Source organism: Mastigoproctus giganteus, chromosome 10 (genome assembly GCF_048544385.1).
Source record: "Mastigoproctus giganteus isolate SK-2022 chromosome 10, ASM4854438v1, whole genome shotgun sequence".
Taxonomy (NCBI): domain Eukaryota; kingdom Metazoa; phylum Arthropoda; class Arachnida; order Uropygi; family Thelyphonidae; genus Mastigoproctus; species Mastigoproctus giganteus.
In genome coordinates, this window is record NC_143584.1 from 117854323 (window position 1) to 117872343 (window position 18021).

Consider the following 18021-nt stretch of genomic DNA (forward strand, 5'->3'; position numbering starts at 1 on the left):
ATGCTTATAATCATACGGTATTGAGAAACAGTCCTGTGACTGCATTTTAATGTATATATTGCTAATGAAATTTAATTTTTAGTGCAGTGTGGGCTTTAAAAATATAACATTGCTTTTTCTAAAGAATATCCTGTTTTTCACCCATTATGATCCAAAAACTTCTTGTTTTCCTCCTGCTTACAAAGCATATCTCCACCTCTTAAGTCAGGAGTCGGTAGCTATGGCTATTGTATGAATTTAAATGAGCAGTGAAATCTAAGTGAGAAGCATCAATCAGATTGCTACAATAAGAAGTGCATTACCTATAACAGCTAGCCTAAGCTGCTTCAGTTGAAACATACATGTACATAGACATTGTACTGAGTCACAAATTTCTCTTCTCAAGAAATGCAACAATGACAAATAATAGTTGTCATTGTTCTTTATAGTTTTTCCTGTGTTTATTTCAATTCCATCTTTTTAATATCTAATATTAATAAATATTAGATTTATTAATATTGTTGTAATTTAATATTAATAAATAGATATCATTTTGGCAAGAAAAATATTACAATAGGGGTAATACCCCAAATATATATCCTGTACAGGGATAACCAGGATTTACAGGTGGAAGGATACACAAGTAGCATTACATCAACATTTGTATTCATTGTACAGAAATAACAAGCATAAATAATTACAAACTAAGAATACAAAGGGGTAAAAATAATAATGGGTAAATTATCAAAGATCACGGTTCCATTATCTCAAGTTGCATGAGAAAATAGAATTTGCAATATCATTTTTGTAGTCAGAGCAAAATAATATCTATTTTTGAGTGATCTACTTGGGTAAGGGAAAAATCTATGATGCAACAAGATTTTAAAGAAGAATCAAAGGTTTGAGCCTGGTGTTCCTTGGGGGATGGGGAGGGATATGCCAACTTACTTTTTTCCCAATGGAAGAGCCTGCCAGAAGTTAGAGTAAAGTTTAGAAAAGGCATACAAGGATTTAACATAAATCAGCATCCCAAGGAAGAGACCTTTTGAGGTTCTTGAGAGACCTAGAAGTAGGAAAATCGTAACTGCATTTATGGTTGGTTCATGTCAAAATCTGAAACTTAACCAAAAGAAATCCGGTTGAAGTGAGATGGAGCAGCAACAGACCAGATTTCGGAGCCATAACTGGAGAACAGTGTTTTGATCTGAGACATGAAGAAGATTCTGGCTTTCAGAATCTGCATTTTCTCTGATTAATCTGATTTTTAGCTGATTGATACTGTTCTGGAACAGCAACTTTGAATCAAAGTGTATTTATTTTTATTTCAACTTTGTCTTTTTAGTATTGTAAATGTGGTAAGAGTACCACTGACATTAAAGAAATAGCTATTACACATGGAATTCTGACATTAGATTCTTATATTATAGGTGAGGTTAAGATTCCACATTACAGAAGCAGGGAACCAGAGATAACAGAAGCACTTTTTGTGAACAAAAACTTGTTACTTTCGTCATCTTATAATATGCACCATTCTATCGGCAGTGTCAATGGTAATGTAACTTTCTTTGCTTCCTTGGAATTACAGGAAACATTTCAAAATGCTGTGCTATTTTTAACCATATTAAAATAAAAAAGTGAATTTAGATTATTATTCATGCATCTTGTTTTTGACATAGTTTAACCATTCTTGATGAGCTGTTGCTATTATTATAGCATTATCCACGAGTAACAGTCTGTGAAGGTTTTCTGTACTTGAGAGGAGGGAATCTATTTGCATTACTGAAAACAGGCAAGCACCCTTTCATGAGGAGTTTCTACTAGAAATTCAATACACTGTAGTGAATTTCTGGTAGTAGCAGGTTCTGTGGCACCTCCGTAGCCAGGTGGGCAGGAGCAGCAGTGTGTAGCACATGCTTCTTGATTAGACTGGGGTTCGAGCCCATGCCCACCAAATACGGAGGATGCGGAAAGGTCAGGGAATGACCACCACATATCCCCGGAGCAATATGGCCTTAGTTGCTAATGCTCCAAATAACAAACAGGTTCTGTGGTGCGAGTTTTTTAACTTTGTGGAATTTTTAATTTTATTAAAAATGAAAGGCTTATATATAAATTCTTTAAAATATTAATATTTTCTTAATTCAATTAGCATTAGTAGAGGCAAATGATGCAAGAAAGCAAACTTATATAGCATCAGCCAAAAAAAAGAACCCTTCCCGTTTCACCCGTCCATTCACTCCAAAAGTTTGTCTAGTTCGGCCTTGAATTTATTTAAGCTGTTGACTTCCACTGTGAGAGATGGAAATTTTGTTCCAGCAATCAACCACCTGCTGACTAAAGACAAATTTCCACACATCTATTCTACAACTGTCTTTCCTCAATTTGAATTTATGCCCCCTCGGGTGCAGAATCTGAGCAAGAGGAAGAATCCCATCAGCATTGAGCTTGTTCAAACCATTCAAGGCCTTATACATTTAGATCACCTCACAGGTGCCTAGTTTCCAGACGTTGCAATTTGCAGAACTTAAGTTTTTCTTGTTAACAGCAGCCCTTTGTTACACTCACTAATCTCATTGCCCTTCTCTGTACTCGTTCCAGCAGCTTTACATCTTTCCTAAAATTAGGCCAAAAATTTAGGTATCGATAATTAGGTTACTAAATTTAGGTATCGGTGAAATTCCTGAAACGTTACCTTAATGTATAGTAGTTTAGGCGAATAGCTTAGCAAACTGTATTATTAATTTCGTGTGGTGTAAGAGTGGTATTGAATATAGTAATAACCTTAATGGAAAATAACTGCATAACATCCTTCCTTCTTTTTTCTTCTATAAAGATAAAAGAAAAATTAATTTTCTTAATTTTTCTTTTATCATAATTACGTAATTTTTCAATTTATTTTACATGGTAGTAGTGAGTTGCTATGCTAACGTGCACTTATGCTGCCCTCTATAGCCTAATTTCTGTTATATATTTCGGTTTCAACAGTGATTTTGTCAGTGGTATTGGTATGGAGTTGCCATGGGAGTGCTAGGTTCTGTTCTATTATAATTTTTCACTGCATAAGGGCCACCATTATTCAAATCCATTGCATCCACAGATCAATCAGTGTATTGGTTCATGTATGCATGGATTTGTCTAATGTTCGAAATGCAGTGATTTCCTGACCATTATTGGCCTTATGGTTGTCAAAATGGGTCATAATGGTTAGTCTATTTTACTTTACTTTATTTATAATTTTGTGGTCCAGTATTGTAGTTGGTTTCCGTTCGAAGTGATAATTCACATAATTTGGACCTGGTGCTAGTCAGGGTGCCGCTAAATTTCATGTAATTGGCACATTCTAAAATATTTTTCCTTATTTGATATTGTATTTTTTGGCTCTTTCAAAATTATTTTAGAAACATTCCCTTCTGCAATACTCTTTACTTGATCCAATCCCCAAACTCTCCTCCCCCATTTGTTTTGTTATGTATGGTTTATTGTATTTTCACTCTACTGGTTTGCCATGCCACTGGCAAAACCATACATGCCACTGGCATGTATGGCAAAACTATTTTTTTACTGTTTTTCTTAACTGCTCATTATTTTAATTTATATATATATATATATATTTTTTTTTTTTCCAGGTCTGAAACTGACCACACTTTGGCACTGTAAGAAACTGCAGTGAAGTGGCAGTAGATGATGTCATTTGTAATGGGGAGAAAGCCCAAACCCTGTCACTGGAGGGAACATGTCTTTCTCAAGACAGCAATACAGATAAATATAACATAGTGAAGCATGTTAAATATAACATAGTGAAGCATGTTTAATATAACATGATAAATATAACATAGTGAAGCATAGTGACGAAAATGTACAGTATTATTAAACTTGCATATTCTTTGTACTTTGGTTGCATGATTGGTAATCAGGACAACACTTCGATTCCACATACGAGCTTTATTACTTGCACCACAGATCTGAGGATGTGGCTATCTACCCAGAAAAATTAAAAGTATTCTTTTTGCCATTCCTCTGATGTATTGAGAACCATGCAAGCACGGCATCAAACATCCTAAAGTATCATTTGCAATAAGGCCTGTTTCATATAATGAAGGTCTGCAGCTACCAGATCCCCAAAATCATAGGATAAAGGAAGAAGTTATGAACATAGTGAATATTCCTGTGCTGTGGACTTTTATAACACACCTTACTTAATTAAACAAGAAGAGTTGAATTGAAGTTCATGATTTAACTTGCCTAAAGCACAAGTAGAACTACTTGGTTCTAGGTTACAACAGTGGAAGTTACGCGAAGCAAGAACTAAAATTACAAAATCATAAAGTGTTTTCAAAATACTTCATTATTAAAGCTAGTATGTGTTTCTATAAAGATACTATTGATCTGAACAAACTGGGCATTGAACAAAATCCTAGTGAATGGAATATATTTATTGATGCCACAAAAATAAGTTTAAAAGCAGTTTTCCTACACAACAGAAATGCATTCCCCCCAGTTCCTCTACTTCATGCTGTTGGCTTCAAAGAAACATATGAAATTATGTCAAGGTCCTAAGTGCAGTAAAGTACCATTACTCACTTGGAATATCTGTGGTGATCTGAAGATAACTGGATTACTCACTGTCCACAAGGAAGTTTAACAAAATACTGTTGTTTTTTGAATTTATGTGGGACAGTTGTGCTACACAAAAACATTATATTCTACAGTAGTAGAAAAAGATGGAGGAATTTTTACCAGGAAGAAGTATATAAAATATGTTCCATTGGTTGAACCAAAAAAGGTTCTTCCACTTTGACATATAAAGCTTGAATTAATGAAGAATTTTGTTAAGGCTCTGGATAACAAAGGAAGTGGATTCTGCTACCTAAAGGAAATTCCCATTTCAACAGATGCAAAACTGAAAGAAGGAATTTTAATTGTACCTGAAATAAAGGAACTCCTTAAAGATGATGTGTTTAAAACAAAATTATAGGATACTGATGGATAATGATCATCAAGCTGCTAGTTCAGGATACTGTACCAGCAGCTTCGTGGTCATTTAAAGCAGTTATTTCTTGGAAGAAAGAAAGAAGATAAGTATGAATTTCTGTTGTCAGCTTTACTGCAATATAATAAAGATATTGGCTGCTGAACGTATTTGAAAATTCATTTTCTCCATTCCCACTCAGTTTTTTACCTTAAAATTTGGAAATGTAATGTTGAATAAGTTGAAATAAGGAAATGAATTTGGATATGATGGGTAAGGAGAATACTTTCATCAGGAGATATTCACAATGGAAAAGCAGTACCAATGTTGCTGTGATACTGCCATGATTGGTAGATTACTTCTGGTTACTTAAGAGGGAAAGCAAAGTGGACTATAAGAAAAACTGAGTGGCAAACTTTTTAAAGGAAATAAAATGTATGTAGTATATTATATATTTCATTAAAGTATTTCAAAATGTATAAGACTCATTTTTAAGATAGCATATGTATTGTTGTATGATATTGATCATTCATTAAGTTACTAATATTTCAATGGAGACATGGTAGAGACATAATTTTGGTGTTTTTGAAATTAGAGGATCAATTTCCTTTAGAATCTGCAACTTTTGCTCTGGCCAGTATTTTATTAAATGACTCGTTTTCCAAATAAATGAATGGATAAACAAGGATTAGTTTCTTGTTTACCAATATTCTCAATAGTCTCAATATTCATTCCATTAGATTTTTGTCTATTGGATGAGAGGAGTGCATACTCCGCAAAAATGGTATTACCACAACGGTTAAATGGAAGAATACAGAGGCTATAGCTATTCAAGATATGTTGATATATGTATGGAGCCACAGTTGAATTACTCTTTGGATGTGTGCCAAGCTCTAAGCAGAATTCATGTTGAAATAATATACCCAAAATAGAAAAATAAAGTTTTAAAAATAATAAAAAATTAGTTATCTGAAAGTTTTGTGTATAGCATTCAGTAAATATTTAAATATGAAATATCAGCATTCTTTTGTGGAAATCCTATACTTCAGTGCATTTAAATTTTTTTTTTTTTTTTTTGGCATTAAATAAAATTAAACAGACTGTGAAGAATAGAATTGATAGTGAGTGGCTGAATATGTATTATCTGTCTTCCTGTATCGTTTATTACCTGTATTTTTATTTCTACAGTATGGTTCATCCCAGAAAACAGTTATATATGTACCTTAACTGGAAAGGTACAGCATATTTTGAGTATTGTCTGCAAAGAAAGGGAGAATGGCACTCTTCGCATAGTAACAGGTGGAACAGAATTAACAGTTTGGGATTGCACTTCATCCAGCATTTCTTCTTCCAAGAGGTTAGTATTTCAAATTTATTGCAGTTATTTAGTATTGATTTAATAGACCTCAATGTTAATGGACTTCGAAAATAAATGATAGTTATTACTGAGGGCCATTGAGCCAAACATTTTGTCCATACAGGTCTCAACAACTAACTGTCTGTCTGAGTGTATTTACCATCAAGTAAAACATTTCAGTTAACAATAAAGCAAATTTAACTTATATGACAAGGCTGGACTTGCTTTTGTTTATCAATACCAGTATCAGATAGAAAACCAAAATACTGTGTGAAGCATTTCTGCTTCTTTTATGACCATTGAAGTAATTTGAAATGCTGTGCCTTAAGTTGCATTTACTGTTCTTGCTGCTATGAAAAAACTGTAAAAACAACCAAAATCGGATGTTCTGCATTGTTTACAAGATTCACACTGTAGAGAGAGAGAGAGAGTGAGAGAGTGTGTGCAAGGATAGTAATATAGTAATAGCCATATAATGCATGGATCCACAGGCTTTTGCTGCTGCACCAGCCGGAAAAAAAAAAGTAGATAAGAAAATACAAATTATTTATCCCCCCCCCACACACACACACAGGTAACTATCCAGTTCACCTTTGAATTTATTCAAACTGTCAGCCTCAGCTACCTGTGAAGGCATCCTGTTGCAGCAATCAACAACTGCTGTCTAAAAGGAAACTTTCTACAGTCTTGACTAAACCTCTTCCCCAATAATTTGAATTTATGCCCCCCAAGTTCTGTAATTCTCTGCAGCAGTGAAAATTTTTATTTTTACAGTTTCTTTCATTTTGCTAATTCCTCTCAAAGCCTTATACACCTCAATCAGGTCATCTCTGATTTTGCCTGATTTCCAAGCTGTGTAGCCCACACATACGGAAGGCCTGATGAAGCTGAGTGATCAGGAGTGCAGTGTAGTAGCACGCTCTTTGAGTGGACCAGGGTTCAAGCCCATGACTGCTAAATACAATTGACATTTGTATTGATTGATTTATTGTAAACTCCACTGACCTGGTGGTCGTGCCAGAGTATAAACAAGAACATATACTGAGTCTTTCATCATATGGTTGCCCTTTTGCCGATCTCAAGAAGCTAAATGTCTTTTTTCAGATGAGATCTCCATACTTAAACACAGTATTCCAAATGTAGTCTTACAGTTACCTTATACAGTGGGATTATGATCTCCATATCTCTATATGAATGTGTTCGATAAAGAATCAATATGACATCATGGGCTTTCCTGGCTGCCTGTTTACACAGCTCAGACAACTTCATATCTGCCTGTATTATAACTCTCAGATCCCCTTCTTCCTCTACTGTTTTTAATTCAACCCCACCAAGTATATAATTTATTTTGTGGTTGCTGTTTCCCAAGTGTTAATACCTTGCATTTTGCTACATTAAAACATAGCTGCCATTTTTCTGACCATTCTTGCAGCCTGTTTAAGTTGTTCTGAAAGCATACTCCATGATAGTGATCATTAACTACTCTAGTTGTTCTGAAAGCATACTCCATGATAGTGATCATTAACTACTCTACCAATTTTAACATCATTTGCAAATTTTGACATTGTCTTCTATCCCATCACCAATGTTGTTTATAACAATCAGAAACAACAGCAGGCCAAGAACTGATCCTTGGGGTGGGGGGGGGCACTCTGACATTATACCAATCTGAAGAGTATCCATTTACCACAACCTTCTGCCTTCTGCCCTGCAGTACCCAGCAATCCAACTTAGAATATTGCTAGTAATCCTAACATGTTCAAGCTTATACAATAACCTCTCATGAGGGACTGAGGCAAATGCTTTGCTGAAATCTAAATAAACTATGTTGAAATTGTTCCCTACATCCAGCTCATGAGTAACTGTCAAAATAGCTTACTAAGTTATTTAAACATGATTTTCCCTAAACAAAACCATGTTGTGTTTTATTCAGAATGCATATATATCTAAATTTCCCTGGATTGCACTCTTAATTATTGCTTCTAAGATTTTTTTTTTTTTCTACTGCTGAAGTCAGACTACCTTAACTGGTCTGTAGTTACCAACTTTGCTCTTAGAATGGCCTTTATGTATTGGTGATATGTTGGTACTTCTCTAATCCAAAGGAATCTCTCCTGAGTTCAAAGATGAAGTCATAATTAACTTTAAATGGTTCAATACACTCCCTGGCTGCCTCCCTCAATATTACTGATTACATGCCATCAACTCCAGGTGCCTTAGTTGCCTTTATGCTTAAAAAATTTTCTAATAAATAGTTATTTGTAATTTCAAAATCACCAATTTCTTATCACTCAGCCTCACTTGCAGAACCTCTTCTCAGCATGAAGGATATTTCTTCAGTAAACACAGATGCAAAGTACCTATTTAATTCATCCACAAGATCAACTAGGTTGCCTAAGACTTTCCCACACCCAATGAACAAAGGTCTGATCCGATTCACTTTTTGATTCCTTCTATTTACATACATAAAGAATTCCTTGTCCTCCATTCTTTGCTCTCCTTGCCAGTGCTTTCTCATATGCAGCCTTGGACTCTCTAGCCTTATCTGTGATACTATTACAAATCACATTAGTAGCTGCTGTAGGTGTCAGTACTTTACATCACTCTGTGACTGTCCCATGCTATCTTTTTCTGCTCTATAACTAGCCAACTCTGCATTCATCCATTTCTGCACCCTCCTCCTGCAATATTTTCTTAATGGTATGTATGCATTTGTGGCTTCTGTGATTTTTTTTCTTTAAAGGTATTCCATAATTCAAGTATATTCACCCTCACTCTGCAGTCTGCACAATTAATAGATGCCATATAGTGCCTTAATCTCTAAAAAGGCCCCTCTTTTGAAATTGAAACCTGTGCTTTTAATTACTGCAACATCTTTCTTCATCTTCCAGTTGACAACTACATACTCATTACTTTCCAATGGTTTTGTATTTTAAGCCCTGTGATGTAATTTGTAAGTAATGAGGTCAAAAATATTCTCAACCATGGTATTATCTTTGACATGCTGGTACAAGTAATAATCATCTAGTTTATTTAAAAAAATTTCTCCACGGTGAGTTTTCCTCCAACTTATTCCAATCAGTCTGGGGCAAATTGAAGTCATCCATAATAATAATAATCATTTGCACTTGCCTGCCCATTCCATTTGCATGTAAAAATTCTCATCATATTCTCCCCAATCTATAGAATACTCCCACTCTCATTACACCTTTCCTTTCAAACTCACACCACACAGATTCTATGCTGGCAGATGTAACTTCAGTCTCATCAAAAGCTCTTTCCGCGCTCAGGCTGCTTTTGATAAGAATTGACACCACCACCCCTCTTACAAACCATAATGGAACTCATCATCCCCAATTTCCAGGTAGCACCATGTTTCTGTTAGCCTTATTATGTCAGCATTAGTTGTCCTAACCAAGAGTTCAAATTCAGCCATTTTATTGATAGCACTCCTGACATTACTGTAGCCACAGTTGACTAAGCATTCTTCTATAGTTTACTACCCTGACACACCCCTTGAAGTTATTTACGCTTGTTTCCCTATCTTTCTCATCCCGCTCATTTGAAACGTTGCTACCCTCAGAACATCTGAACATCTGAATACTTGTCTGTTGCCACAACCGGCTCTTGTGGCAACAGACAAGTATTCTTGAGGTGAGTGCAAACATTACTTTAACTGATATTATCAGATAAATGCAGATCTATATTATCCCCCCCCACAACTAGCAGTTTTCCTGAACCCTTAAGGTATCCTCAGTGATACTGACAAAAATTCTAGCCACCCACCTTTGTTCAAATGAATGCCATATCTATCATATCTTGATAGATATAGTGAAATATGCTTACACTTCCATGGAATCTTGAATCATATAAAAAAATTAGTTTTCAGAATCTTCTCTACATTCCTATTTTTAAAGCTTCGTAACTTGTTACTCCGTTCTCACTTGCACATATCGTGTTACTTGCAGTTTGCATATGCCGTGTTTTTTTTGTTATTGATTGCTTATCTTTTTACTGTTTTAAATTTTAACCCCTACTCACAAATGTCAGTGAACAGAAATGTCAACTAGTTTGTATGTACATATTACAGTACGTATTAATTATTTCGATTATCACGTATATTCTTCTGATTTTCACGTATCATTTAATTTTTTAATTGATAAGGTAATAAAGGGTAAATTTGTGCTTAATATATCTTTACTTTTATAGCATGTGGATAATATTCCTCCTGTTTTCACTAAGTAGAATCGCTGTTTAATAGAATTAAAATTCAATTCACAAACGTGATCACAATGACCGGCGCTTGCTACACATCGTATAGTGAACGGTACTTTACTGTGGTGAGTCCATCGTAACGTGATTTGATTGTACAGTGATCCAATTGTAAAGCGGGGGTCCACTGTATTTTTAACTAATCGCGCGAAACTTCGGATAATTGGGGCAGCCGCTTAATCGGAGCAAATGCACTAGTCCCAATGTGTCCCAAATAACCGAAATAGACTGTATTACTAAAATTCTTCTAAGAATAATATTGATGAGGATAAGGAATAAAATAAGGCCAGAGATAGGAGAAGAACAATGTGAATTTATGCAAAATACTGGAACAAGAAATGCTATCTGTGCGATAAGGATAATGTCGGAGAGCTCCTGAAATGCAGAGAGACCTGTTTGTGTTTCATTGATCTTATGAAGGCATTCGACAGGGTGAAACATGAAGAACTCTTCAACATTCTAGATTGTTTAGACATAGATGGGAAAGACATGAGGATACTCAGAAACTTATACTGGGAATAAACAGCCAGCCTGAGAATTGGAAAAGACAGGGGTAAGAACATAAGAATTCTGAGGGGTGTAACACAGAGCTGTATTTGCTCTCCAGACCTATTTAACCTCTACAGCGAGGAAATTATGAGAGGAACACATGGAATTGGAGGATTCACATTTGGTGGACAGAATGTAAACAACATCAGATATGCAGACAACATCGCTGTCATTGCCAAGACAGAAGAAGAACTACAGGAACTTCTAGACAAAGTAGTGGAACAAAGTAGAAGGAAAGGCTTAACAATAAACATTAAAAAAACAGAGTGCATAGTTTTCAGCAAAAAGAAGATTGTGCCCAAATGCATACTGAAAATAGGAAACAACAGCATAAGACAAGTAGAGAAATACAGTTATCTCGGGAATTGTGTTACACAGGATGGACGATCAGATATTGAAATCAAAAGACTGATTGGTATGGCCATGACCAAGTTTCAGAAACTGGGCAACATACTAAAAGATAGGAAATTGTCAATGAAAACGAAAAACAGAATTTTGAACTGTTATGTTATAAATGTCCTCACGTACAGTAGTGAATGCCGGACAATCTCCCGAGAAATGGCAACGCATTTAGAGGCAACAAAAATATGGTTTTATAGACGGATGCTCAGAATATCCTGGACTGAACACATCATGAATGTAGAGGTACTACAAAGAGCAGGAACGCAAAGATCATTACTGAAGAACATAAGAGAAAAGCAGCTGAAATTTTTTGGGCATATCATGAGGAAGGAAGGTTTGGAGGAGATGATCATGACAGGCAAGGTGAATGGAAAGCAAAGCAGAGGAAGACAAAGAATAAACTATATTAGTAGTTTGACCAACTGGATGAATGTAGAGTCTAGACCTGCCGAAGTCAACAGATGTGGAAGACCATGATCGCCAATGTCCTTAACGGACACAGTACAGAGAGAGAGAGAGAGAGACTAGTAGTAGAGGCATGTGATGCAAGGAAGCAAGCTTATGCAGCATAAGCCAAAAATAAATAAAAAAACCCATGTCACACATTCATTCCCTCTAAACATTTGTCCAGTTCCTCCTTGAATTTATTTAAGCTACCAACTTCCACAACCACAGATGGAAGTTTGTTCCAGCAGTCAACTATCCACTGGCTAAAGGAAAATTTCTGTACATCTGTTCTCTAACTGTCTTTCCTCAGTTTGTATTTATGCCTCCTCAGGTTCATAATCTGAGCAAGAGGAAGAATCCCATCAAAATTCAGCCTGCTCAACTCATTCAAGGCCTTATACACCTCAATCTTGCCAAGCCTTTCTTGGCAAGACCACCCTTTTGTTCCCCTCCCTTGCAATCTTGTTGCTCTTCTCTGTACTCGCTCAAGCAACTCTACATTCTTCCTAAAATGAGGCCTCCAGGCCTGTACACAATACTCAAGGATTGTCTGACCACTTATACGTAGGGATAATCACCTCCTTTTCTCTACTAGCAAAAGTCCTGTATATCATTGACAATACCCTGTGACCTACTCTGGCAGGCTCTCTGCACTTCTCAGAATATTTCATATCTAACTGCACAATTACTCCAAGATTTTTTCCTTTTTCTACCACCCTCAGTGTAGTTCCACACAGTTGGTACTTTTCTCTGGGGTTTACTTCTACCCATATGCAATATTTTGCATTTGTCAGTGTTAAACTTCAATTGCCACTTCTAAGCCCATCTGCCCAAATTTTCTAGATCCTGTTGTAGTAGCACACTGCCATTACTGACATTAACAACCCTGCTAACCTTTGTATCATCTGTAAACTTCAACATTAAGCCTGATATACCTTCATCAGTATCATTGATAAATATACAAAACAACAGTGGGCCCAACACCATACCCTGGGGAACTCCACTAATAACATTAGTCCATGAAGAGGCAGCATCCATTGATTACCACTCTCTGTCTTCTCCCACTCAACTACCCTTGTTTCCATTGTAGCAACTTACCCTTAATATCGTACTGCTCCAATTTGTATAGTAGTTTCCATGTGCAAGTGTCAAAAGCTTTCCTGAAATCCAAGGATATAATATCAAAATTATTTTTTGCATCCAGTTCCTTTGTAACCACATCATAGTATCCAATCAAATTTGTCAGACAAGACTTTCCCATTATAAACCCATGCCGTGTGTGAACTATAACTGAGGTCTTGTCTAGATGATCCTGCAGTGCTTCTTTAACCAGTGACTCCATTATTTTCCCCGAAACAGAAGTGAAACTAACTGGTCTGAATTACTCGTGTCACCCTTAGATCCCCCTTTGTGAATTGGGGATACATTTGCACATCCCCAGTCTTTGGGGACCCCCTGAATCCAAGGATGCTCTCGTAAGTATGACTATGGGTTTGCTTACTTCCTTTTTGCCTCCTTTAATATAACTGGATAGATCCCATTCATCCCAGGTGCCTTTCTTATGTTTAACTTCAACAATTTCTCCTGCACTTTAATCTCAGTTATTACAAAATCATTAAGCACCCTGTTACAGTTTGATAAACTTCTGGCATGTGTGAATGTAGATGCAGAATACTCATTCAGATTGTCAGCTATTCTGAGCAGAATCATCAACAGTCGAATCATCGATATCAAGTGGACCAATCTGATTCAACCCCTTTCTTCTAGAGTTTATATAACTAAAGGAGTCCTTGCTGTTTTTCTTAACATCCCCTGCCAAAGATTTCTCATTATCTACCTTTGCTTGCCTAACTTACTTTGTGACTTGATTACAGACTAGCTTATATCTATCATAGGCTTCTGCGTTGCCCTATAATTTATATGCATCCCATTCATTTTTCTTCTCTACCACGAGTCTTATTAGTTCATCTCACATCCATTTAGACCTTGAACAGCATTTCTTAATTGGTATGAAAAAACCTAGTAGCTTCCATGATCACTTCCTTGAATGCTTCCCATTTAGAATTTGCTGCTGGTAACATCATCAGTTGGTCCTACTGTATACAATTTAAAAACTGTCTGAGACAACCGTAGTAGCCTTTACGGAAGCAAAAACCCTTCCCTTTACCACTGATAGAAATATCTTTAAGTAAATCCCACATCAGTTCACTGTGATCACTGCAACTTGGTTGCAGTGATCACAGTGTACTGATGTGGGAATTGTATTGCTCTTTATCTTCAAATTCTTAATGCACGAATAATCACTGCTGATAACCAGACCAAGAGTATTACTCTCTCTGGTTGCCTCTCTAATCTGTTGCTGTACAAAACAATCATCCAATAAATCCACAAAAGTCTTGCTAGTATGCAAGTGACCAACCCACAAGTTCCAGTCAATATCTGGGAAGCTAAAATCCATTATTAGACAATCTGATTTACTGGCCCACTATTTCTCTGTACAGTTCTTGTACTTATCAGTGACCATCTGTGTCAACTGGATGCACTTCCTTAGATTTTGTGTTTCTTAACTAACAGCATAACACCCCTCCTCCCTTCCTGTCCTGTGTATCCTTTTTGTACACATTGTATTCCCCAAATTCCAATTCTGCACTACTTATATCAGTGTGACACTGTCTCTGATATCCCAACAATATCTGCCTTTGATGTCTTGACAAGCACTTAAAATTCATCAGATTTATTTACTGTTCTCCTAGCATTGGTGTACATGCAACTTTAAAGTAGGTAGCAACTTTATATTTTTGCTCTGTAGATTAATTGCATAATTTCTATTTGATAACAGTAATGTAGAGGCAGGGACAGTCTTCAGATATATTTAGTTTATAGTTCAGATATACACTGAATGATCACTGAATAATGACCACCCTTATGAAAAGTGAATGCGACTGGTTGACCACGTAAGATACGAGAGTGCGCAGTAGTCAACCTATGTAGCATAGATAAGGTGTCGGTGGTTCGGTAGGTAGTAAAATTCTAAGCATGATGGGTAATAGGAAGGATTTATCGGACTTTGATAAAGGACAGATTGTGGGATCTGGTGCCTCGATTTCCCAAACGACTGAACTGGTGGGGTGTTCAAGAGCCGCCACAGTTAGTGTACTAGGACTGCCATCAAAGTGGTCAAATAACGACCCAACGGAAAAACTGAAAAGGTCAGCGAAAGTTTGATGTTAGATGTGAATGCCGGGTCCAACGACGCAAACAGGTACAGCACCGTTGAAGAGTTCACTACCCAATACAACATGGGCCAACCCGGAACAATATCTGGCATGACCATGCATCACATGCTTGCACGTATGGGCTATACCAGCAGACGACTCCTACAGCATCCTCTCTTAACCAAGGTTCATCGGCGTAAAAGACTTGCCTGGTGCAAAGAGCTTGCAAGTTGGATGTTAGAAGACTGGAAGGTGTGCTGGTTGAATGAGTCACATTATTTTCTCTCCACACTGTCGATGATCATGTACAGATTTGGTGTCGACAACATGAGGCTCTTCATACATGGTATCAAAAGTGCAGGCTGGTGGAGGTGGTTATATGGTGTGGGGCATGTTTCACTGGCAGGAACTTGGAACCCTGATGCACGTGGAACAACGTATTACTGGTCTTCGCTGTCATTAACTGCTTGCTGACTGTGTATACCCCGCTATGTTACACTTTTTCCCGAATGGCGATGGTGTCTTTCAAGATGACAATGCACTGAGCCATTGGGCACTTGTGCAGGAATGGTTTGAGGAACACAGTTCTGACTTCCAGCATATCGATTGGCCTCTGAACTCCCCAATATCAATCCCATAGAGCACTTGTGGGACACTATGGAAAGGCATATCAGGCATCTGGATAAACCAATCACCTCCATACCTACATTGCTGGCCGCATTACACACAGTTTGGTTGGACCTACCTCCCAAACGCTTCCAACGTCTTGTTGAATCAATGCCACGTTGGATAGCTGCTGTAGGCAAAATGAGGACCTATGAAGTATTAGGTAGGTGGTCATAATTCAGTGATCACTTAGTGTATGTAGTATATAGTATTCTTTCACTGAACTTCTTCAGTTGATAAAATAATTTCATGGTAAAATTGGTGTGACGTGTGATTAATATTTTCGTTATCTTCTAGGGACCAAGATGTATTTCGTATAGATACATTGCATTACCTTAATGAAGATTTGCAAGGTGACAGTACTGAGGACAATGTAAATTCAGATTTTACTAATCTTCAAAAGTTATTTTATCAACAAATACCTAGAAGACTTGGAATTCTGAACTGGTGTACTCTGCTGTGATATATATATATGATACACACACATATGTATGTATGTATGGTATGTATGTATTATAGTTAGATTTAATCCATTCTTAACACACATTGCACAATAATATCTCCAGTGTAAATAAACTTAGTGAATTATCAAGAAAATATTCAGATAATTGATAATTGTTATCAGATTTCTGCCTCCTGAAAAATGTCACATAAAGCAACTTTTTGGTTTTCTCTATGTGACTGTTATGTACATTTGTTTTTGTATGTGTGAAATAGGCATTTCTTAGTATTTATGTGTCTGGAATTGTTCATATTCTCTATCGGAAATGGGAATATCAAACTTAATAAAAAAAATCTCATCCATTTTGGAACTGCAGGATAAATTCATCATAATATTATAATACAAGTATACAACAAAATCACTCTGTAACCATTTTTGCAGAGATGCTTTTAAATTCAAATTCTTTGTTCCTTACAAAAAAAAGAAATATATATATATATATATATATATATATATATATTAATTTGGTTTCTCAGGAACATTGCCATATTACAGGTCCCTAAGTACAGTAAACCCTTGCTGATTTGGATTAATTGGGGGAGAAGTCATCTGGATTAAGTAATAATCCAGATTAGCAAAACAAAAGATAGCCCTAAAAGACAAAAAAACTTAGAACACAAATAAATGAAAAATTTAATGATATAGGTAGTGCTGATGAAAATAAATTTAAAAATTATCACTGTAGAGCCTTTATTTAAAAACTATAAAAAAACAATACATATGTCCATCGATAGAAGACTCAAAAGTCATACTTGTTTTTGAATGTAATAATGCAGGTCTGAAGAAACTGTCACCTTTTTCTGAACAGACCTCTGCTGCTATTATTCTTTAGTTAGGATCTCCCCCACAGTTCTTAGGTATTCATAATACCCCTGTAATTTTTGATTTGTTGAAGAGTCAACATAAATGATTACTGCATCAATGCCATCCCTGCCACATTTTGCCATTTCATGGTCTTCGTTTCTGAGCTGTCCATTGTGTGTTTGAAGCAGTTCAGTGACGTCAGTTGTAGAAACCTCAAGCTGCAATTAGTTTCATTTTGTACGATCTCTGCTGGTTCTTTAAATCCTTCAAAATTATCAATAAACTGATGACAGAGTTTATTCCAAACACACCCTTCATGTTCTTCTCTGTAATTTTGTCCCAGGCTCATTTTATTTTGATTGCATCTAAAATATGGAATTCTTTCCAAAATTCTTTAAGAGATAAACCACCCTCCTTATCTCTGCCTGAAGAAATAAATGCACACACAGTAGTAATGTATTGTATAGCTATGTGTGCAGTTTGAAATACCTTGTTTGCGAATGTTTAGCATTTATTTATCGCAATTAATGTTCATATTTTTGATTCTGTTGATACTTGATATTTGAAAAAAGAACCCAGGAACTCGTAAAGCAAAAACTCATAAACAGGAACTGCCTGTATTTGACAATAAAAAAGACCTGATTGTATTGTTATTTCATTTAATTTTTTTCTAAATGGCTCAACTCCTTCAATATCACCACTTAGGACTTCACCACAAATTTTTCTATTAGTGATATTGTGCATTTGTCTAAATTGCCACAACCATTCTGAACTGCAAGTAAAATTGTGTAACTTCAAATACTTTGCAAGCTTTTCTGCTGCTGCCTTTAGCTCAACACCACACATGGCAATGCCACTT

The 18021-nt window shown here is 36.2% G+C and overlaps 1 protein-coding gene across 1 annotated transcript in view; it reads left to right on the forward strand.

Moving 5' to 3' along the window:
- Positions 1–16319, forward strand: part of LOC150079247 (uncharacterized) — a 163526-nt gene extending 147207 nt beyond the window's left edge. Inside the window, exons 10-12 of the mRNA XM_090383000.1 lie at positions 1407–1529; positions 6137–6305; positions 16154–16319. Of these exons, the coding sequence (XP_090239126.1) occupies positions 1407–1529; positions 6137–6305; positions 16154–16319 (458 nt within the window). The remainder of the gene's footprint in view (positions 1–1406; positions 1530–6136; positions 6306–16153) is intronic.
- The last annotated feature ends 1702 nt before the right edge of the window (positions 16320–18021 follow it).